This window comes from Anastrepha obliqua, chromosome 6, assembly GCF_027943255.1.
Source record: "Anastrepha obliqua isolate idAnaObli1 chromosome 6, idAnaObli1_1.0, whole genome shotgun sequence".
In the NCBI taxonomy this organism is placed as follows: domain Eukaryota; kingdom Metazoa; phylum Arthropoda; class Insecta; order Diptera; family Tephritidae; genus Anastrepha; species Anastrepha obliqua.
Window position 1 is genome coordinate 74,704,044 of NC_072897.1, and position 25,054 is coordinate 74,729,097.

Here is a 25,054-nt window from a genome sequence, read left to right on the forward strand (position 1 = left end):
GCGCGTACGCCCTGTTTGGGTGTTTGGCCCTGTTTAGTGAACAGTATATCACCCTACTCCTTACGTTAGAAGAGCAACTCCTCGCAGCAACCTTGCTCCAAATACATCTCCTCTGGGCTGGTATTGAATCCAACCGTGGGCCAGAGGTATTCTATTACTGCGTATGCCATAAACGAACTCCACCTCGGTTAGGTGCAATAAGTGCAACGGGTGGAGCCACTTTGAGACATGTTCAGGCCTTAAGACTCATAGGGCGTTGTCCACACGGTATGTGGGCACGTGTTGCTCCCGCCAGCAAGCGTTTGATGCCTCAACGGCTACTACTCCCCCTGACAGGCCGGCACCACCAACCGCCACCACAACCCATACCTCCACGGTGAGGAGCCTATCGGAGCAACAAAACTCCCCGACTTAGCCCATCCCCGGACAAACCAGCAGCTCTTGGTCCGCCGTCACCTGACATCACTCAAGTGCAGTTCATACAATGGCTGGTGGTATTTTCGGAGATGTTCCGGCCTGCGCACCACCCGTGAGTGGACAACTGACTACATTGCTCCCCGCTGCAGAGCTCTGCACCCGTAACCGCCCCCCGTGGCGCGGCCGCAATAACTGCAGCGGGATATACAGCAGCCCCAACGCAGGCAACCCACACGTCCCTCACCCCGCGAGTTACTACTACCTTACCAACAAGCTTTAAGCTTCTTCAATATAACTGCAACGGATTCACGAGTAAGGACGACGAGATAGCTGACTTTATGAGCCCAGCATCCCAATAGCTGCGGTCGAGGAAACCAAGCTGCACGCTAGGTCCTCTCTGACCACCAGAGATGGCTATAACGTGCAAAGAGACGTTTATAGTCCTCGAAACAGTGCAGTATCGTCTTATTGATAAAGGCATCGACCGCAGGGACAGCACCTTAGAATGTCAGGGTATAGCTGTCCGGACAGGCGATGCCGAGCTCGAAATTTATAATGTATACATACCGTCTGTCACCTGCTGCCCGGCAGGATATCACCCTGATATAGGTGCGCTCATCAGAGGTGAAAACCGATTGGTTGTAGGTGACTTCAAGCATTCAAGCCTGCTAAACAATCGTAGGGGACAACTATTGGCAGAGCAGATAGACGATTCAGCACTGTGAACGACGACGCCCCCACCAGGGTAGTGGGCAATTGCAGCAGCTCGGCTGATCTAACAATAGCTAGCGCGGGTCTGATAAATAGCATAACGTGGCGACCTATGCTATTGCTTGCATCAGACTACTTGCCCATTATCGTTTCGATTGAGAGACCTGCCGACTTGGTTTCCGCGAATCACTGGTCCTAATATATTTCAACTTTAAAAAAGCTAATTAGGTCGGCTTCGTGGAACTCACCTTCGCCGCTCTTCCCATGCCCATGTGCGCAGGCGAACGCGCATTCCGCAAGGTTCTCACAGCTGCTGCGGCTCCCTTCACCCCGGCTGGAAGGCTCAAGGACATTCGTCCCAATTTTCCAGCGGAAGCAGCCAGCTTGGCAAATGAGCGTTACCACCTACGCCAGGCCGATCTCGGGGATCTCAATTTGGAGATCCGGCAACTGGTAGATCAACATAAGCGGACCAAATGGGTTGAGCATCTGAAGACCTGCAACTTCATCACTGGTGTGAGTAAGCTCTGGCCCACCATTAGGTCTCCGTCGAACCCGACGAAGCACAACGACAAGGTGGCTATCACCTTCAACGATTGCACTTCGTCGGACCGGAAGAGATGCGCGAGCTATTTCAGCCGACTTTTTCTTACTGCATCCTCCGGTCGACAGGGCGAAGCGTCGTGCCTCCAGAAGGCTGCACAAACTAACGAACAACGACAGTGCGCCACTTGCTTTCTCTGGTGACGAGGTTCGGGGGTCATCAATAAATCTAAAACATCAAAAGCCATTGACTCTGGTGGACTCAACGCGCTGATGTTGAAGCACCTGGGACCATTGGGAGTAGGATTTCTCACAAGGGTTTTCAAATTGTCCTTGGCCAGCAAATTGTCGCTTGCCGGCAGCACTTGAAGCAAAGACAAAGAATTGTTGCTATCGACATTTAAGGCACTTGGTCGGCCGGTTCTAAACTACGCTGCGCCTGTCTGGTCGCCTGGAACTAGTGGCACGCAGTGGATAAAGCTACAGACATGCCAAAATACTGCCATTCGGACAGCGACTGGTTGCCTGCTGTTGTCTCCTATTCAACACCTTCACAGTGAGGCACAAATGCTCCCAGTGATGGAGCACAACAAGCTGCTCAGCAAGCAGTTCTTGCTAGGGTGCTACCGTAGGTCTCACCCTTGCAGACACCTGCTTGAGCCAGAGCCGCCTCCTAGGCGTGTCAGGAGACACCTTTTAAACTATGCCGACGAGATCCAAGACAAAACTGACAGAAATCTGTTGGACCAGACAGTATTTAGACAGTCAATAAACGGCATTAATCGGGAGACCGTAACCACCTTCTAAGCTCCCGCCCTGTGAATACCGTAACCGGAGTCCAACGACCACCTATTACAGATGAAGAGCTCCAGCTTCCCCGTGAGGCACGCGTAACACTGGCACACTTACGTTCTGGATACTGTAGCAGGTTAAACTCCTACTTATCCAGAATTGACCCCAACATATCAAACATATGTCCGGCATGTGAAGACACCCCGCACGACACGAACCACCTTTTCACATGCCCTCTAAAACCTACTCATCTAACACCCCTCTCCCTCTGGACCCAACCTGTCGAAACTGCTTGTTTCCTGGGCCTACCTTTAGATGACTTAGACGACCGGTGATATACCCTACACTAGCGGGGCTCCTATTACTGTTAAAACAACAACAACCATATATTTTGTTTTAGTGTCAATATGCACGTCAGAATTACCAACCCTAATTGGTTCGGCGGTTGTCCTGCGGTATGTCTAGTTTACTTGTATTATTTTATCTGCGTTAATTTCGATATTTTAACCATTTTCGTGTCGAATTTACCTCGTTTTGTAAATTTCGTTTTGCGAGTTTTGTACCTTCATGAGATATCATTAGGACTGTGTCATCCGCAAATGTTCCAATCATGCTGTTTTCTGAATTCGGTACTGGTAGATCTGGTATGTTAGGTATAACGTTGGTTCTAAGACACTGGCTTCGATCAATCCACAAATAAGAAAGCCTAAAGTACTTGTGTTAAGGAGGGGAGAAATTAACGCATTGCACCGCCACAGAGCCACAAAAACTATTTTGATGATTCGCCTGAATCGCTTCCACGCTTTTTTGATATCTGCAGCATTCCCAGAGGGATACCCAACTCCTTACTGAAATTTTCAGAGCGTCTGTTTAAGGTTGATACTATATATACATACTGTTATATACAAACTTATACGTGCCTTACGGGGGCCGCCGTAACCGAATAAAATACCATTTGGTATTTTGATTAGATGTGTGGAGTCGCTAATTTGAGTTTTGGTTCTTTCACAAAGCACTTAGCTATCCTGCAGGAGCCCAACTCACACAAACGTCTTCTATGAGCCAACTCGTTCCTTGAAATACCGCAGTGTTCAGGCACCCAAATAAGATAAGCTCTGTTGTGTTTTGCAACACTGTTCAGTTTTGTCTTACATTCACAGAGCAGCGTGGGTTAGCAAGGGCTTTCAGTGCAGCTTGACTGTCACTACATATCCCAATACTGTTGCCCTGCCACTTTTTCTCAATTAGCCAGTACGCCACATTCAAGATGGCATTGACTTCCGTAAGGAATACCGTGGCCATCTGTCCTGTGGCATAGGAGTACTTAGTGTCTTCCATCCAGATCCGCTTCCATCACTGGTTTGGGATCCGTCGGTGTAAAAAATGTGCTGAAATCCCATTAATAAGTTCTCTGGACTTAACCATTGATACCTATCTGGGATCAAAACGTCATACTACTTACCGAAGCCAACGTAAGGCACCCGATTGTCCGCTGGCATCGTGATCAGTATGCACCGCTCCTACAACTGGTGGCAAATCTGACAGTGGCCAGTGTTTTTTTCGTTTCCCCAGACTGCGTTGGACTTGAGTCTGTACGCTGCTTTTATCGTTTCCTTCCGGATTTGAAGATCTAGAGGTTGCAAGTTCAGGATAGCATTAAGGAAATCGCCAGATGTCGTACTCATAGCACCTGGGATACCAGGCACACACTTTCTGTAGGCTAGTTAGGGGTTTTACTTTAGAATTACCCCTAAGTAGTTGACCTCAGAAAACAGTTGCAGTGTTACTCCTTTCGAGGTAGGTAGTAACAAACCTTCCGTATTGCTTTTCCTAATGAAAAGTACTAAGGAACTTTTTATAGGATTCACCGAAAGATCATTCCATTCGCATCAATAATGATCAACCTTGTCTAGGGCTACCTGCATTTTATTGGATATAGAGAAGGTGAACTTTATCGCTTCCTCGTTAACTATCCTAGATGCAGTGAACCAATCACGTCTGCTGGAAGTTATAGCGGCTTGATCAGATTGATCGATAGAGCCTTGGCCAGCAACATTCCTACGACCAGGGAAATGACTTGAGTCGGTATAAGTACCATCAGGTTTGAACAGTGAGTCTAGCTTAGCTGCCCGGTCTCTTTGGAGGGCTTTGCATAACTTCGCTGAACTCTTCCTTAGATGATCTAATTTTCTTATTTAGTTCCTTCCTCAGATTACCGTAGACGGACCAGTTCGCTTCCAACTGAGTTTTTAGAGCTTTGTTAAGAAGTTTCCTGGAAGTTTTTCGGAGTTTTGAAAGTGCAGCAATTCACCAAGGGACTGTCTTACCCTCTCTTCTCCTACGATCCGGGCACACCATCTCATATTTCTCAATAAAAATTCACCGTACTGAGTTTGTGGCTTCTTTTAATCACAGTTATTGTCCGGAGTTGGAAACGTCGAGGATTAACTCTTCAATGAGACCATCATATCGTGTCCAATCCGCTTTTCGAGGATTTCGGACTGTTGACGTCGAGGTTGTCTCGGCCGCAAGCTAAGCCTTGATAACAGAATCGTCTTAACAAAATGCAATCGACCGTTTTTGGAATAATGATATACGTACGTAGGCGAACGCACCTCTCTCTCTTTATAAAGGTTAGACTCCCACTTTATACCTCCCAAGTCCTGTATTTGTCCTTTGGACACCCACGGTTCTTGTATTATATAACCATTCGGTAGTGCCCGGATTCAAAATCCCTAGTATGAAACAAAAAATAATATAAAAGTTTATTCTATTTGGTGTGCAACAAAGTTCTCGCTGTTTTTTTTTTTGATGAAAATACAACTTTATTCTGATAAAATGGTTACTGCTTACAAGTGAATCATTGAAAGTATTGCCCATCGCTGGCTACTACTTTTTCCCATCTTTCTGGTAGATCTCGTATACCGTCGCGGTAAAACTGTTCATCTTGTGAGGCTATCCACGGATCAAGCCACTCTTTGATGTCTTCATATGAAAGGAACTGCTGGTCAGCTAGACCATCGTGACAAAGAAAGTATAAAATCGTGTTTTCATCCTTCAGATCTAGACAACATCTGCTCATGTGCCTGTGCGTGCATCGTCTGGGCGCCATTTGTATATACATAGATAGGCCCGACCTATCTTACAATGTCTCATTCCCGCTCTTCCTTTGAGGGAAAGAGGGTCGTGGACTTTGGGGTATTAGTTGTAGGCGCAGGTGCACAGTACAACAGTCCGTGAACCTTCAAAATACTGTTTGGCAGTCCCAACCAGTTAATTAAAGTTTTATATCTAATTGCCAATTTGACCAGTTAATTCAAGTTTTACATCTAATTGCCACTAGCAAAATACGTTTCCCGAAGATCTACTGGAAGAAGGTTTACTGTCGCATATACCAGATAACTCGAGGTCTTTATGCAAGCGGAATCAGTGATACGCAGTGGACGAAACTCCAGACCTGTCAAAATACTGCTATTAGGACCGCGACAGGATGTCTCCTGATGTCCCCAATTCAACAACTGCATGACGAGGCTGACATGCTTCCTGTAAAGGAGCATAACAAAATGCTCGGCAAGCAGTTTCTGCTAGGGTGTCACCGTAGGCCTCACCATTGCAGACACCTGCTTGAGCCAGAGCCACCTCCCAGGCACATCAGGAGACACTTCCTCAACAACGTGGACGAGATCCAGGACAAAACAGACAGACCACTCCAGGATCAGACAGTGTACAGACAGGCCATAAACGACATTCATCGGGAGACTCTTACCACCTTCTTAAGCTCCCGACCCCCGAATGCCGTTATCGGAGTCCAACCACCAGCTATTGCAGACGAAGAGCTCCTGCTTCCCCGAGAGCCCCGCGTAACCTTGGCACAATTACGTTCTGGATACTGTAGCAGGTTAAACTCCTACCTATCCAGAATCGACCCCGACATACTAAACATATGTCCGGCATGTGAAGGTACCCCGCACGACACTAACCACCATTTTACATGCCCCATCAAACCCACTCATCTAACACCTCTCTCCCTCTGAACCCAACCCGGCGAAACATCTAGTTTCCTGGGCCCACCGTTAGATGAGCTAGACGAAGACGACCGGTGATTACACTACACTGACACTGCGAAGATACTGCTACAACAACAACAACAACAATAACAGGTCTTTATGCAGATATCTTCTGCTAATGCTTAGTTGCAAACTTTTGTGGGGGCGCCATGAAGGACCGATGTTATGCAAACAATCCATTACCGATTCATTATACTGGGTGGATAGGATGCGCTACTACGAAGCAGGCCGAGGCAGCCACACGAATGGAATCGTTTCTCATAAATGATTTTATTTGATAAAGTTTGCTATTTTGAATAATCCAATAATTTATCGAAAAAATACATTTGTTAATTTTTTTGAAATTTTAACAAGAGGTTGAGTGGACCGGAAGAGCACTCGGATACCTTGTGCTGTAGATTAACAGGAAAATGTTTCACAAGCAAACATTTCATTTTGGGTCCATTATTCACCGGGGCATCATCATACATTTCTAAGCCAGCGTGATCGCTGCATGTTTATGATTTTTGACTAAGTCCATGCTATTTTAAAGCTTATGTAAAGGGTAATTTTTTAGCTATTATCTTTTTAAACAGTTTGTTTAAACGGCTGACGAAGGTTTGTGTTTTGTTTCACTGTCAAACATCTTCAGTTTGGTCTATAATTTAACCATGAATCGTCTTACAAACGAACAACGCTTGCAAATCTTTGAATTTTTTAATAAAATTGCGTGTTCTGTTAAGAAAGCTTATCGCGCGCTTCTTCCATTTTATGGTCAGTTTAATCGACCCACTGAAGCGGCTATTCGAGTTATTGTGACTAAATTTAGAACCAAATTTACATTATTGGACATCAAACCACCAACACGGACCATCAATTATCAATTCGTCGCCGTTCGCAGCAATTGGGCGTCTGTTACTCAACGACGTGGAAAATTTTGCGAAAGGTTTTAGGTGGGAAGTCTTTCAAAATACAGCTGGTGCAAGAATTGAAGCCGAACGACCTACCGCAACGCAGAATTTTTGGTGAATGGGCTCTTGGAAAGTTGGCCGAAGATCCACTTTTTTATCGAAAGATTGTGTTCAGCGCGAAGCTCATTTTTGGATCAATGGACTTGTCGAGAGGCGAGATCGGTGAACATTTTATTTCACGTTCGGGACCTGTCAATTGGCCACCCAGATCGTGCGATATAACGCCTTTAGATTATTTTTTGTGGGGCTATGTTAAATCTCAAGTCTATTCAGACAAGCCTGCTTCAATTAACGCATTGGAAGACAACATTAACGCATTTATATGTGAGATACCGGCCGAAACATTGGAAAGAGTATGCCAAAATTGGACTAAGCGGATGGACCATTTGAAGCGCAGTCGCGGTCAACATTTGCATGAAATAATCTTCAAACATTAAATTGTATGGACTGTACTATCGATTCAAATACAAATTTCATTCATTTTTCTGAATTTTACGTGTGTTTTTTTGAAACATTTTCCTATAGCTCTTAAAAACCACCCTTTATATAGGTAACTTGACCTTGGAGAAATAGGGATCGTGAACATCGCAGCTTTTAGCAAAGGAAAATAAAAATAAAAAATATTAAAGAAAGTGTTCAAGGTTTCGTTACGACAGCTTTATTTTTTCACAGATTATTCTTTGCACAGGTTATTCGTTGTATATATTTTATCATATTCAATACATAATATGTGGAAGACCATTTAAAGAGGTGAGAGTTTTTTTAGAAAAGAAAACTATTAGACTAAGAGCATTAGTACGCTAGGGTATACAGAGTAAGAGTTGGTCTATATATAAGTAATTTTCTAATTATTGTTTCCTTGTAGCCAGAAAATCTTCTTTACTATAGCCCAGATGACGGTAGTAAAATAATGATAAGTGATTTCGGGTTGTCAAAAATGGAAGATTCTGGTATTATGGCTACAGCATGTGGCACACCTGGTTACGTGGCACCGGAAGTTTTGGCACAAAAGCCGTATGGAAAAGCTGTGGATGTGTGGAGCATAGGAGTTATATCATATATATTACTCTGTGGTTATCCACCGTTTTACGATGAAAATGACGCCAACTTATTTGCTCAAATTTTAAGAGGTATGTGAAATATGTATATTAACAAAATACATTTAACTCTTTTACACCACTGATATGCCATTAAAGCTCATTTAATAGCTATGAAACAGACAAACCTATAGTTCATAAATTGTTCCACAACAGCACAATCGTTTATATGTAATTTGTTCCTTACAGAATGCTCTCCCAGCCCATTATTATTTTCTAAATTTGATTGTACTTTGATTGTGGGCGCAAAATCAAAATTTAAGCTAGTGTTATTAAACTTAACGCTTTTCATATTTTTGGAGTTGCTTACTGCCATGTTGAGTGAAAGTTACTTCGGATCTGGAATCAGCGACATCAAGAACCCCCAATTAGTAATTATTTTCACGAGATTACCTCGTCATAATTTGCAATTCGATCGTAGTAGAAAAAGCGTTGAGAACTTTTAACTCCACTTAACATAATATATTAATAAAAAATTAATAAAATATATCTGTACATTAATAACAATTGCGTTTATCTTATTAGGTGAATTCGAGTTTGATTCGCCGTATTGGGACGAAATAAGCGAATCGGCAAAACATTTTATACAAAATTTAATGTGCGTTAATGTAGAAAAACGTTACACCTGCAAACAAGCTTTGGCACATCCTTGGTAAGGAAATTTGTTAATTATTACTTCAATGTCTATATTCGTATGATTACAAAATCAATTAGGTTATATCTTTCCTGATCCTAAAAAGCGAAGTTTAAGCAAGTGAGGGATGCACAGTAACGTAATGAAGTTAAATTAAACTTATGAATCCCGGATAAGAGTAAACTTGAAAATATAAATAGGAGTTAGATTTTAAATTGAAACAAGCATGTTAATGAAATGACGTTTTTCTGTTGTTTTTTATTTTACTCGGCAACAAAAAGAAATATAGATATGTACTTTAATTAGTTCATTTTGTGTCAGTTATATATATGTGGAAGTATTCGTAGCTCAAGATGCAGCGCTTTTGTATATTCATGTTTTTTCGGGCGGTACTATATCAGTCAAAATCGCAAAATCTCGCAATGTTTTATGCTTAGAAATCATATTATTTCACTTCTATTTTCATTTAATACGTACTGTTTTATTACTTTCCATTTTTTACAAATTTGACAGTAAAACATCAATTTAGTACCTTATTTTAACTTTTGAAGTGAAAACTTCTTTAGAATCGTTGGGAGTGATTTGAGAAAAAGTGAAACGAAAAAGCGACACCAAAAAGAAGAAGAAAAAAGATATACGGATATATATGTATGTATAGAAAATGCTTCATTACCAGGCACACAGAAGGATGGCATAAGCAAATTTAAATTTGTGAATTTATATATGTATGTATATATGCGGATATATGTATATATGTTGTGTGTATGTACATATGTGCCTCGCCACAGCAAAACATACGGTAAAATTTCTCAAGAAATCCAGCGCGCATTCATAGGCACAGCATTGCATGTACAGTAGGGCGGGTCAATTTAAAAATCGCTCATTGCTCTATGAAAATCGTATTCTAGGGATCAAAATAAGAAACTTTGCCGAAGGAACCATACCTCTAAAACGAATTCTGATGTCCCCCAATTTCAAAATATCACCATTTTTGGCCTTTACATGAAAAAATCAGCTAAATGGCTATGTTTTTTCTTTATTTTTATTTATTTATAATATTATCTATTTATTCTCTTAAGAAATTTATTTAGTCAGAACATATGTAAATGAATGAATGTGAGTTATAGAAAAGAAACTAAAAAGTTCGACCCATATTGGGGAACATCAGAAATCGTTTTAGAGGTATGGTTCCTTCGGCAAAATTTCTTATTCTGATCCCTAGAATATGATTTTCACAGAGCAATGGGCGATTTTTTTGCCTTCCCACAAATCGACCCGGCCTAATGTACAGTAACCTTGAACAGGCAGCTGCGGTTGTCGAGCATTTAGAAACATATATTTACATACATATATGGGTGCAAACATATTTACGGAGCCGCGGGCACTAGACTTGACAAAAATTGAATATTGGCAAATAATTCTACGCGAAATATTCCAATATTGACTATTTTCGAATTGTCGAGAAAATTAGCATATAGGCGGCTCGTTTTATGAATGAAAGTACTTGCTCTTAGAACTATGAGCTCGAATTTTTAAATCAATTTTTTGATGATGAGTTTTTGTTGCACAGTACAATAGTTGAAACTGTTCGGCGCCGCCGCGACTGTTCAGCGCTATGGCAACTAGGATGATGGCCGCTACGCCTGCGCCTATTAAGGGGTAACACCACTGTAGAAATTTCAAAAAATTGATTTTTTTTTATAAGCTTAAAAAACTCTTTGAACCTTTTAAAATAGAGAACAAAAAGTTTTGTACGTTACCGAAGTTTATTTCATAAATATTTTAAGCTTTTAACCAAGCGTTAGTCACTGCTACCTAACGACTTCTCCAAATTTCCAAACTTTAAACGCGTTTTTCTCAAAACACGTTTTCTGAAATTGGCACGCAGCATAACTCAAACAATTTTAAATATTTTTAATCAGGTTTTTCACTACGTCTGTATAATAACCTTCTTAAGAGAAGAGCGTAGGGGATTTTCGATAAATTAATTTAAACGATTGTTATAATTATTTAAGTGCCGTTTTTTTAGTCCAAAATAGAGTTTTTTCCTTCAAATGCTTGCTAATTCCACAAAAATAAATATTTTTTAAATCCCCTACGTTAGGGTGATCCAAGATCCTATGGTAAAAACTCAAGTTGGATGTAAAAGCCAAGGGACCCCCCAATTCTTTTCTATTTGATATAAGAAGTAAAGAGCTAAATTTTCAAGGTCATAAGTCACTTGGAAGGCAGTGCTCAACGCTGTTTGTTGTAGGAAGTTGGTTCTTCTTTGTTAAAGGTTCTAAGTCCTTAACACCAATTAAGTAAACACTGTCCGCCTGACGCGTCTTAAGAGCAGTCATTTTGATTGAAATATAGTTCAAACCTGAAACAAAAAAAGGCGTTAATTACCCGAAAGTATGAGTTTTTTATAGAAATTTATGAAAACTAAACGTTGTTGAGCACTGCCTTCTATATGTTCTAGGGTGCTAAGATTTTGCATAGATTATTATTTTATTAGATGTAACAAAATGAGAGGGTCCCTAGGTCTCTAAAAAAAACTTGAGTTTTTTGGACCACCCTACCCTACGTGTTTCTCTAGCTATTCTTATCTAGATTAAGAAAAAAAAATTTCCTTGTGCCAGATTAAAATTTGCACCCTCCGTGCTGCGTGCCGCGGAGCTCTTTCAAGAGAAACCACATTACAAAAATGTCTCCTATGCCGCCATTTTGTAAAATTTTTCGATCAAACTTTGTAGTTTTGTATTTTAGTATATAAGTAATAACTTCGAAAATCATAGTGATTGTTTTCCCTTTCCTTCTATGCAAAAAAATTCTTTAAAAATCGTGTTTATTTTACGCGTGTACAGTGGTGTTACCCCTTAATGCATTTTGTTCTTGTAGTCGCTAGGCATAGAATTTTAGCTTTGGACGACATACGCATTTACTTGAATAAAGTGGGTGGCCTGTGTGTGCGGTTGTATGTAGATGCATATGTGTATATTAATAAGCATTGTTTTGCTTGAAGTTCAGAACACAAATATGTATGTACGTACATAGGCTAGGCCATAGTATAGCATACATACATATGTATAAAAAATTCAAACCAAGCGTCCTACGAATGTTTGTGTGTATGTTAGTACGTCTGTGTAATATACGCGCTACGACGCTCATAATAGCAACCGCGTGTGCTGTATTGCGTCCGTATTTTTAAATGTTTACCGCAATTATGCCGAAAAATAATGCAGAAAAGTGTCGTGAATATCGACAGAAAAAAACAACAATTGACACGGTATTTCAAAGATATGTTGACAACATCGAAACCAAAGCATTTGTATCATATTTTAGCTATCATAAGCCACTCATATCATTTGTTGAAATTGAAAACATTGAGGATGGATAAAATATGAACTTTATAGCAATATTATAATGAACCTATAATTATCCCGCTCCTAATGCTGCCTTCGTCTCATTCTCTCTCAGTTTGTTTTACGGAAGGTTTCACTTCTATCGCGTCTAACCGTTAGACTGGTATTTTTTTAAATTGTGTTCTCTTCTTTTTAAAGTTAAAATTCTAATTTTGCGATAAAATGCGTTTTAAGTTGACTATGACAGATTTAATCGTTAAAACGGATCTATGGCTATGGGGCATTGTATTGAATGGGGGGCGGCTATTGATTTAAATCATTTAAGAAAGGTGAAGCTTGAACTCAGATCAAATAATAATTTTGTTTAGAATATGGAATTTTACAAAATACCTAAAATAATGTACTTTACATTGAACAGAGCCATATCAGATATAATATATTTTTTATAAAATGTATATACATATATGTTCTTCTTTCTTGAAAGGATTTCCGGTAATGCTGCGAGCAGTAAAAATATTCATGGCACAGTCTCAGAGCAACTTAAGAAGAACTTCGCTAAGTCACGCTGGAAGGTATGTAGTTACAAGGTGTTTTCCAAAGTAAACTGGACGTTTTAAAAATAGGAAAAAAATTTTGTTTAGCAAAACCTGTTTTTATGACTGTTTGTAGAATGCACCATTCGTTTTTATTAGGAATGAAACAAGAATCTGCCTTTCCGATATGATTGGCATAGATGGGCCTATTAGAAAAACCGGTTTTTAAAAGGTTCTACTTGCTTTGAATCACACATTGCATTGGAGAAGTTTAATTGGTACAGATATATTGTATATTCATTTGTTTACGATAATTGCAGCAAGCATACTATGCCGCCACCGTCATTCGACAAATGCAACGTATGGCGTTAAGTAGTAACAGTAGTAAAAGTAATCTAATACCAACGGAGAGTAGACAAGTAGGCAGTAGTAGTTGTGTGAGTCCTGCATTAAGTGAAACTCTTAGCAGCTGTAACGCCGAGGGGGTAGGCTGTACAAATACCACTAGCACAACCAATATCAGCTGCTGTTTGAAGTCGGGTCAACCGACGATGGCCTCAAATGAAAACAAACTAGCCACCATAGCAGGAATGGATGACCAACAAACGGAAAAAGATTATGAAAAAGTTATGGATCGGCCCAGCAGTAGTAAAGGCAACTCGCCTGCTTGTGTAAATGGTAGAGAACAAAACAAGTAAGCACATTCATATTACAAAGCGAAAAAATACAATCAGTCACTTATAGTCGTTTCGTTATCAGTCGTCAGTCCTTTGTATATATATTTTTTTTCTATAAACCATTGTAATATTTTTTTTAAATTTCACCTATGTATGTATTTATTTTAAGTCTTAAGTGAACCTTGGGTACTTCCAATAACGTATATAAGTCACTATTTAATATTTTTGGTTACGTATAAAGCGATGGCAAAGGAGAAATTGTTAATGTTCTTGCAAAATACTAAAATTCAGCAATGTTTGAATAACTCCGACCATCATTAGGCATTGTATGTTATATAAAGTGGCTAAAAGTAAGTTTAAACTTGAATTAAGTTGGGAAAAGATGAATATTTGGAAAATATTTATGTATGTAAATGTATGTATATAATTTGAAAAGACCTCTTAATGCACATATCCGTCAGGAATGCGAACTCTTATAACCAGACAGACGGCGGCGTTAATTGGGATTATGCACGCAGTTAATCCTAATAAAAATTTTAGTGTGATAGACGGTTGTTACCGGATTAGTGAACAGCTGATTTGCTTATTGGATAGTTTAGTCGGTAAAAGATGGACCGCAGGCAAAAAATACGGGTATTAGCTGCCCTGATACTAAGAAATAATTATTTATTAAACAAAACACTTAAATTGCAACTCCTCAAACTGCTCCGAAACACCAAAACAATTAATGTAATTTCGAACGTGTTAATACAAACCATGATTTTTCCTTCACAATATTGTGACTGCCATTTTTCGGCAATGTTGCCAACGACAATTCTCTAATCCGCTTAAATTTTCAAGTCGATCCGAATAATAAACTCGGAGATACAGCCTTTGGAATGTGTGCGCTCCAAGTCACTTTTATTGTTACTCAAAACTTTAAACGCGTTTTTCACAGGTGCTCACAGGTGTTCGAAATACAGTTTACTCGTGCTTGAACGAAAGATTTTGTTTTTTTTTTTTCAATTACAACTATTTAAAAAAAAACAAAATGTCAAACAAATTTGACCGAAATTTTCATTTTTTTTAAAAAATGTCTGCCAAAATTCCAATTTGTACTTTTTTTCTTTCTTTCGTCCAAGCACGAGTTTATGATCTTAACTAAAACACTTATTTTTGTTTTTTCATTTTTGATGAGCCTGCCAGGAGTTATGCTGACAACGCGGACGCACCTTTTTTTCGAGGGTTCACCGGAAATGACGTCAAAATGGAGGAGTTTTAATTTTTTTTTTTTTTAATTTCAGAAATTATTCTTTAAATATTTATCTATAAGACAGAAAAAAGTTTGAATTAAATAATTTTTTACAGTGAAAAAAAAAAATGGAAAATAGGCCTTTTTTTACCCGACGAAACCCATGTAACCCCTTAAATTACGAAATTTAAGTCTAATAATCCGCATTAGTTGAACTTAATTCCTGGGATAATCCCGATTAACGCTACCTTTGGCTATTACATTCTTAACTAATTAAGTCGGCCATTTCCATGCTTCGGTTACAATAAACATTGCTTGGTTATTTAAAGTTTTAATTTAATGTTTCTACCCACAGTTATGAGTTGATTTAATGTATTAATACAAAGTTTAATTTTTTAGGAATATCAAATATGAAAATAATGGGAATACAACAAATGCGTCCGCTGATTATCAAATTTAGTTTTTGTTTCTAGTTTTTTCTGCAATCATCAAGATAATTTGAAACTGGTGCACACTGGTATCCTTTTAACAGTCCAAGTTGGATTTTAAGGTACAATCGATTTTCCGTTTTTTGTAATAGTGTTGAGGCTTTTGTTTTTAATATTTGTAAACCTTCTGGCTTCATAGCGTATGGTAGATGTTCATAAGGACGGAAAGAAATTTACACATTAATATCTGCAAATCAAACACAAAAAGAACCATGATTCTCATATTCACAGTAGTACTCGTTTCAAATATATTGAACTAACATTTAGGGTATTTACGTTATCTGGTTATATAATTAAAAATAACGTATGTGCTAGATTAACTCCCTCTTGTGGATTATCTGGCTATTTGTAAGCAATGAGCTGTTGGATGCTTTCGTTGAATTGAAATATTCAATTATAATTATAATTCTAAATTTAATTCGATTTATAATTTGTTATCAAGAGCATAAAAAGCCGACTAATCGAATACAAAGTAAATGTATTATAACTATTCCGGAAATATAATTTGGTGAAGTTATGGTATGTGACCCGCAATTTATAACTTCCAAATTTGTACGTTTATTACATCTGCCATCGACGAGATGATGCGTACAAAGATATAATAACAATAAGCTGTTTGATGATTTGAACTGCATGTTCCAAAATCAATATACTGGCCAGATAATATCTCTTTTGGCAACGACAATTTATGCAAATGCTACGGATCGGCAAAAACAAATGCGCTCGTATTGTGGACATATTTCGAAAAAACAAGTTTAAAACTCATAATTCCTCTAAAAAAGGCCTATACATTTATAGTTGTCAATCGTTTTGTACCGTTTAGGGCCGTAAGTTCTTTCGCGAATTTGCAAAAAAAATTGGTATCGGATATGGTGGAATGCTGACTAAAATTGCATAACGAGCCTTCGCAGTAATTTAAAATAAACTTGCGGAGCAATTTGTTAACCCCATGTGACTGAGAGTCCACAGATTGTTTCACAAACGTTTTACAAATTGCCACACTGCGTTAGGTATGTTGATAAAAGTAAACAACCACGAAGTATTTTTCTCCCAACAACGAATATAAGTAAAATAAAACCCTAAACCATTCAACAGATACGATGGATGGAACAAGAACATTGGACCTTGCGACGTCTACTAAAGCTGCCATGTAAAGGTGCGCAAATTCGGTGTTGAATTTATAGTAGGAGAGGGACTTCGTCGCCAAATACTTCAGTTCACTCCGGTGGACGAGCGTATCGTAATAAGAGAGAAGAGCTAACAGTGAGATTTTTCAACATGTCGCTCATTTGCGCCCATGCACTGATGGAAGAGAAGGACAGTGCGATGAAAGATTGCTTCTATGAGCGCCTGGAACGTTCCTATGAGCGCTGCCCCCGCTGCACCAAGTTCTGTTCAGCGAAAAACGTACATCTAACTACGCAAATAATGTTCGACATCGCAAAGCTGCAGTCGTCAGAAGACTCGCCACTCGACTCTTACTCTTACGAAATCGGATTTCAGCAAGCCCGAAAAAGCAATTGGTACGACGAACAATTTTATGCTGCCGTGGAAAGAAAAATCGCGTATAAGATCCTAGCGAGTGTATTGTATAAGAGACTGAAGCGTACCATCAACCAACTGCTTGGATCTTATAAGTGTAGCTTTAGACCTGGAAAGTCTACCATCGATCACAATACCATCGATATTCACAATACGCGAAATCTTGGAAAATACCCATGAAAGGAAATCGACAAACACCAGAAATTTTAAAGCTGCACTTGACACCACGAAAAGGATTTACCTATATGCCGCGATGTGTGAATTTGGTATCCCCGCAAAACTAATACAGCTATACAAAATGACGTTGCTCAATGCCAGTAGCGTGGGAATCCAACGAAGAATCTCTTCTGTCAACAAGTGTTACTTTGGACTAAGTAATAAGTAGGGGGAGTAACAAAGTCCTCTCTCGACAGTCAAAACTAAAACTCTATGACGCAGAAGCATGGACGATGCCAGTATCGGATGAAGGAACGCTGGAGTGTTTGAGAAAAAGATTCTGTGGAAGATTTTTGGACATTTGCACGTTGGCGACGGAGATTATCGCAGGCGATGGAACGATAAGCTGTATGAGCTTTACGACAGATATAGTACAGCGAAAAAAGATCCAGAGGCTACTTTGGCGGCTGCTTCCGCTCGACGACAGGGTTGCGGTACGTAAAACGAAGCAAGATGTTTACCGAAGGTGCTGGCAGGAAGGGCACAGGAATGTAGGTTGTAGTAATGCCGCACATTGACTGGCGCCTAGAGAAGCAGCAGCCCTCGGAGTTCTCCGGCCTGTTCGTGAGGATGGTCCCTCGGAGAGTATCGTTGTAGTTGTGGCTTTACACTCAAACGCGGGTTGAGTCTTTTTGGCTAGATACAAAGTACGGCAGAGGTTTCGATAAGTCTTGCTTCCACCAAGATGGCTAGTGTGTCCATTCCACGCTACCAATTGGTACGGTAAATACTTGATTTGTTCAGCTCTAAAGTTTACCGGATGCTGTACATATACATTAGAGAAAGTCAGTTCTTGCTGAAAAATATAACCTATTTTATTTCGGTGACCTAAGAATTTTACTGACAGTTCTGAACAAAAAGGGCCAGGGAAGCAAAGCTCCAAAATACATTTCGAGTCTCTCTCCTTTTAATTTTAGTTATTAGTATCCAATCAATTTTTTTTTGTTCACTATTTGGTTGAAGAAAATGTGTACATATATGTGGTTTGTAGTCTATGAAAGTACTTTAGTATAAAGTATAGCTCAATAATTTATGTTAGTGTGCTCTTTTCAAAATTCGCGAAATTATAGATTTTGTTGTACAAAATAACTTATTTTATGCACGTAGCGAAAATATGTTGTAAAGTTTTCGATGATAGAAAAACAATTATTCCGCAATTGTTGCTGTTAATTTAGTAACACGCAAATTCTTGTTCTGTGCAAAACGAAATAATTGTAAGACCAATATTATATATATATATATTATATATTATATATTATATATAATTGGCGCGTACACCCTTTTTGGGTGTTTGGCCAAGCTCCTCCTCCTATTTGTGATGTGCGTCTTGGTGTTGTTCCACAAATGGGGTTACCTTCAGTTTCAAGCCGACTCCGAACGGCAGATATTTTTATGAGGAGCTTTTTCATTGCAGAAATACACTCGGAGGTTTGCCATTGCCTGCCGAGGGGCGACCGCTATTAGAAAAATATTTTTCTTAATTTTGGTGTTTACCGAGATTCGAACCTACGTTCTCTCTGTGAATTCCAAATGGTGGTCACGCACCAACCATTCGGCTACGGCGGCCAATATTGTTTTTAACATAATAGTGTACTATGTAAATTATTGCGTTAAAATAATTATATAATATTTTAAGTGTTTTTGACCAAATTGTGGACACAAATAAAACATTCTTTGCCTATACATTTTATAGATTCTATAAATATGGCCATATTAAACTTACCCATGTGATTATTAAAAAAATATGGAAAAAGAAACATTTTTTTGTGTTTCATAGTGAAAAGCATTTAATTTAGTTCAAGGAGATTCGTTTACATCACTTTTTGAATATGATATCGCGCAAGTGGTCGCCCTTAGCTCGTATAGCGTAATGTGCCCGTTTTTCGGCGTTTTCCATAGTTTGGGCCAGCGTCTCGGCCGATATGGCGGCTATTTCCCGTCGGATATTGGCCTTAAGTGCGCCTAGTGTCTTTGGCTTGTTGACGTAAACCTTAAATTTCAAATAGCCCCAAAGAAAAAAGTCCGGTGGCGTCAAATCCGGTGATCGTGGCGGCCAATCAAAATCGCCGCTTTTTGATATCAAACGGCCAGGGAACAAAGTCTTCAATAAGTTGACGGTGGCTCGTGCTGTGTGTGGTGGTGCGCCATCTTGCTGAAACCAGAAGTGCTCCATACCATTTTCACGAACAATCGGCATCACAAAATCGGTTATCATGGCCCGATAACGCTCCTGATTGACGGTCAATGGTTGGTGTTGACCATTTTCAAAGAAGAACGGCCCAATGACCATATCAGCGCAAATGCCACACCAGACTGTAACTTTTTGGTCGTGGAGAGGTACCTCTTCAATAATTTGAGGGTTTTCAGTGGCGTAGAAACGGCAATTTTGCTTATTTACGGTTCCGTTCAAGGAGAAATGGGCCTCATCACTCATAATGATTTGATGCCAAAAATCCTCATCAGTTTGGGCCATTCGGACGACAAAATTGGCATATTCCAAGCGACGAGGCTTATCGGCCGGCAACAGTTGTTGATTTAGTTGTATTTTGTACGGGAATATCCCCAAATCCAAACGAATGATACGTCGTAGAGTGGTCCGAGGGATGTCCAACTGAGCAGAACGACGATTACCTGACGTTCGCGGCGATGACTCGATACTGGCTCGTACGGCCGCGATATTTTCGTTAGATCGTCTTGGCCGGTTTTTATTTGGACGTCGGGTATTAGCCACAGTGCCGGAAGACAAAAATCTTTTGTGCATTTGCTTGATTGCGTTCTTTGACGGCGCACTTTTCACTTTATTTTTTTTTCTCCACGCACGTTGCGTTTTTACAATCGAGAAGGAATTTTGAATGTACAGCTGAACAATTTCAGCGCGTTCTATTGGGGTGTACTGTTTCATGGTATAAATCTCCTTCGACTGACGCTTCCAACGCGGTATGTCATTAGCTGATCTGAAATTACAGTAAAAAGTTATAGGGTTACTCAATGGGTCAGTTTAATATGGCCAACCCTGTACACTCTATATATTTAAATCAAAAGTTCTCACACAAAGATGTACTGGCTAGAGCAAATCATAACTGACCTGAAAAAGATTCACGTAAACAACTGGAGAGAAACAGCCAAAAATCGTGACGCCTGGAAGAAAATTGTGAATGAAGTTCATGCTCACCCCGGGCGGTAATGCTGCCTAATGATGATGATGATGATAAAGTTGTTATTGTTATTGTTGTAGCAGTAACTTTGCCCTGTCAGTGTAGTGTAACTTACCGCTCGTCTTCGTCTAACTCATCTAACGGTAGGCCCAGGAAACTTGCTGTTCCGACAGGTTGGGTCCAGAGGGAGAGGGGTGTCGCGCGGGGTGCCTTCACATGCCGGACATATGTTTAGTATGTCGGGGTCAATTCTGGATAGGTAGGAGTTAAAACTGCTACAGTATTCAGAACGTAATTGTGCCTAGCTTATGCGGGACTCTCAGAGAAGTTGGCGCTCATCGTCCGCAGTGGTTGGTGGTTTTACTCTGATGCCGGCATTCAGGGGTCGGGAGCTTAAGAAGGTGATAAGAGTCTCCCGATGAATGACGTCAATTGTCTATCTGTACACTGTCCGATCCAGTAATTTGTCCTGGATCTCGTCCGCGTAGTTGAGGAGGTGCCTCTTTACATGCCTGGCGGGAGTGTCGACTGATAAATATTATCTAGTAGCGTGACGTGGCTGACAGTGTCGAAAGCCTTTTTTAGGTCCAACGCTACTAGTTAGACAGTCCTCTCGCAGGGGGACTGGCCTTAGTCCGACAGGGCCCATGGCTTTAGATGATTTCATTTTTTTGATGACCCCCTGAACTTCATCACTGGAGAAAACAAGTGGCGCACTGTGTTTCCCATTTAGTCTGCTTATGTTGGATAACCAGTTGTCGGATCTCCAAATTGAGATCCTTTATGCGAGGATCCCCGGGATCGGCCTGGCGGAGGTGATTACACTTGTTTGCTAGAACAGCTGCTTTAGCTGGGAAATGAGGACGTATGTCCCGAATCCTTCCAGCAGGTATGAAGCGAGCCGCAGCAGCTCTGAGCACCTTGCGGAATGCGCGTTCGCCTACCCGAATGGGGAGAGCGGTGAAAGTGTCCTCAGTGAATTCCGCGAATCTGGCCCAATTAGCTTTGTTAAAGTTAATGTATGACCGGTGATACGCGGAAGCAAAGTCGGCAGGTCTCTCGGTTGAGATGATAATGGGAAAGTGGTCTGATGCAAGCAATAGCATAGTTCGGCCCGTTATGCTATTTATCCGACCGGCGCTAGCAATTGTAATGTCAGGCAAGCTGATGCAATTGCCCACTACACTGGCGGGGGCGTCGTCGTTCATTGTGCGGAATGTCAAATCGTCTATCTGCTCTGCCAATGGATGCCCCCTACGATCGTTTGGTAGGCTTGAATGCCAAAGATCGTGACGCGCATTGAAGTCACCTACTACCAATCGGTTTTCACCTCTGATGAGCGCACCTATATCAGGGTGATATCCTGCCGGGCAGCAGGTGACAGAGGGTATGTATACATTATAAATTTCGAACTGGGCATCGCCTGTCCGGACAGCTATGCCTTGACATTCTAAGGTGCTCTCCCTGCGGTCGATGCCTTCATCAATGAGACGATACTACACTGTGTGGTGGAGTATAAACGCTAGGCCACCACCGTTGTTGTTGTTGTTGTTGATGTTGAAGTGGCTGAATATTTCCACTGAAATACTCCTAATTAGTTACCAGCACCGTTTTACTACTTCTGTCTTTTTTTTTTGCTGGTTTTTGCTTTCAAGTCAGATCCATTTAGTGAGATCCAAGTATAACAGCAAATCCTTTATCTCCATGTCTGAGATCTCCTTAATTTGCTGTAGGAAAGGCTTACCGAAGGAGCGGAGTCGTGCCCTGGCTAGCCCCGGACATTCACATAAATAGTGGAAAAGACTTTCCTTCGCCCTTTCCACTTTACAGCTGTTCTTTGTATCTTGTTGGGCTTAGTTTTGTTGTATTTCTTTTCTGTTGCAGGCCACCAAACTAGTGCCGCATATGTTAGTATGGTCCTTACAATGGCTGTATAGGAGACCTCATTTTTTACCCTACGTTCTCTTACACGTGTAAAGTGCTATATTCGCTTTCTTTACCCTGTCCTCTACGTTAGACTTCCAGCTGATTTGGGGGCTGGGATAAAACCTAGATGTTTTGCCGGTTGGGTTAGCGTCAGACTAACGCCGTTTAGTTTTGGGAGATTAAAGTTTGGTACCTTGGTTTTCTTGAGTAGTACCAGAGCTCCTTCCATAATCTCTCTGATTGTGGTTGGAAACATTTCTGAAACTATAAGCACTATGTCGCCCGCATATGCCACTACTTTAATTCCCTTTCGGTTGAATTTGGCAAGGATGTTGTTAGCGACTAGTAACCACAGCAGAGGGGATAAGACTCCTCCCTGAGGGGTTCCCCTGTTGACAGAGCGTTTTATCGTGCTGCTGTCTACCTTTTTAAGCATGTTCTCTATCCATTCGTTGAGACCTATGTCTGTGCCTAACATATTAAGAGCCTCAATTATGGATTATGTACTAACATTGTTGAACGCCGCCTCTATATCGAGAAAAGCGACTAGTGAGTATTGTTTGCATTCTATGCTCCTCCTACAGGGTGGATGTTTGAACACTGTTTATTGTTCTCGATATATTCTGTGTTGCCTGGGAAATGTGTGTTTATAAGATATTCTAGTGTGTCGGCTGAGGATTTTGTCCATTCTCCGTTATCTTTCTAGAAGGAAGAAGGAATAGCAGGAATGTTCTTTGGATAAAAGCTTGCCTAGTCTGGCCGTTGATTCGATGGCACTACAAAAATCTCTCCAAGCTTGAATTCCCTAAATCAATCTTTGTAGGGTTTGAAGTACTTGTGCTTGTAGCAGATATTGAAGATTTCTCTCGTCATTTTCCTGAGTTGACTTTAATCTTCATTCCACCAGGTAGGATAGCTTGTTTTTCCATATGTGCCGAGACATGAAGCTTCAAGCCCTTTCGTCAACGAAGCTTCGAAAGCTCTTACTTTCACATCTAAGTCTTCACTTGACGTTATGGTTTTACTTATGTGTTGAAGTTTAGACTGGGTCACTCTACGGCATGTATGCCAGTTTGTTCTTCTAGGGTTTCTATATGGGGTCGGTTTCTCAAGCTTAAGGTTGATATGGAAGAGAATTCAACTATGGTCCGAAAAGGATTTCTTGTCGGATACTCTCCAATTTGTGACTAATTGGGAATTATTGTTTCTGCATAGGGTAACGTTTAAGACCTCTTCCCAGCCTGGAAAGTTTGCCGAGCTCGGAAAAGTGAAGGTTGGGGTGGTCCCTACATTACATATGTTGGCGATTTCTACAGCTCCACTTTCACCACAGTAAAGTCGGGAGTACTAAAATGAGAACATAGAAAAGCGTTTAAGTGTTTGTTGGTGATTATGCTTGACCGGAACTTACCGTCTGCTTTATTGTAGAATATGTTGATGTTATTGTTGTCTTGAAACCCTTTAACCTCAGTGTCTCTGATCCAGGGTTCCTGTATGAATCCGATATCGATGCCCCCTTCCCTGAGGAAGACATCCACATTTCGAGTGCTGCAGATTTACCTGTATGGCTCTAGGCATCATGTTTGTTGTTGGCTTCAGCTAGGTCATCTACCTCATCTAGGTCACCCTCATTTTCATTACTGCCTGCTTTGAAAATTTTCAATTTAGCCTTTCTTAGACCAAACCGCATTTTGTTGTCAGATTGTTTGAGTATTGGCAGGCACTCATCGTTAATCTGCTGAACGAATGACATGCTTTGGTTTTTCTGCCTTCACGATTGCCCAGTCGTCCATCGGCACCACAGGGTTGTGTGACTTTAGGTATTTCAGCACATCTGCATCGCTTAAGTCCATCACAGTTAGCCAAATGCAAGCGAGGAGGGCAAGGTATGTCCTTGGCCGTTATGAGCTTAAGCTTTTAGCCTTCCAGTGAGCTGCTGATCTCAGCAATGCACTTTTCTAGGACAACCCTTGACCAGTCGTCGTCGCACTTAATTGCCCTACAGCCTCGAAGTACTCCTGCAGAGTCAAAGGAAGGGAGAGTTTCGCCCTGTGCTCCGACCACATGCTTGTCTAGCACGAGTTTGGCCTCCACTTGCCCCCACTTCTGCAGGACCACTTTGCCGCTACTTGTAATCTCGTCGATCAGTGCGTAGAGGAGGTTATCCTTAACCACCACACTGAACGGTCGTTGTTTTGTTTCTTGGATGCTGTTGGACACCTTAGGTCTCTTTGGTGCCTCATCGGTCACGTCCTGTGACCTGTTTCTCTTCGTCGCATCGCCTTTTTTATTGTTGTCCGCTTTAGGTTTTTGGGATATGAAGTCTTCATACTCGGGTGGTATTTTACTTTGTCAGCCGCGTCGCGCTTGTCAGTCGCTCCAGCGAGTTCATTCTTAGCAGTCTTGCTTAGAATGAACCTCGCCTTCGTGAAGCGAGACTTCATGAGGGCACCCTCTGCCTTGTGTTTTCTTGCGGCCTGACTCTCTCTCTGAGTGCCGTCTGCCGCCTTTTGCGATGTTGTTGGTATAACTGTTTGTTGTTGTTGCTTGCTTGGTATGAGTGTGCTATGGCTGGGACTTCCCTTACTCTTTGCTGACTCAGCCGTATCTTGGCTGGAGGCCAGCAGGTTATCCTCTTCGAGGATTGTGTCGCAGCGCGGCACGAATTTTTTGATTTTTTTCTTGTGTATTCATCATCTGGTTCTTACGGTTGCTTCGCTTGACTGTG

The 25,054-nt window shown here is 40.9% G+C and overlaps 1 protein-coding gene across 7 annotated transcripts in view; it reads left to right on the top strand.

The window, feature by feature from the left end:
- Window positions 1-25,054, top strand: part of LOC129250143 (calcium/calmodulin-dependent protein kinase type 1-like) — a 203,560-nt gene that overhangs the window by 109,819 nt on the left and 68,687 nt on the right. For 4 of the 7 annotated variants that reach the window (XR_008582805.1, XR_008582804.1, XM_054889786.1 and 1 more), the window contains exons 6-9: window positions 8,346-8,610; window positions 9,103-9,229; window positions 13,043-13,130; window positions 13,412-13,785. Coding sequence is in view for 5 of the 7 variants with exons in the window: in XM_054889786.1 (XP_054745761.1) it covers window positions 8,346-8,610; window positions 9,103-9,229; window positions 13,043-13,130; window positions 13,412-13,785 (854 nt within the window). In the remaining 2 variants the exon portion in view is untranslated. Of the gene's footprint in view, window positions 1-8,345; window positions 8,611-9,102; window positions 9,230-13,042; window positions 13,131-13,411; window positions 13,786-15,398; window positions 15,963-25,054 lie in introns of those variants that run through there. The other 3 variants (XM_054889785.1, XM_054889787.1, XM_054889789.1) reach the window with 1 other exon arrangement.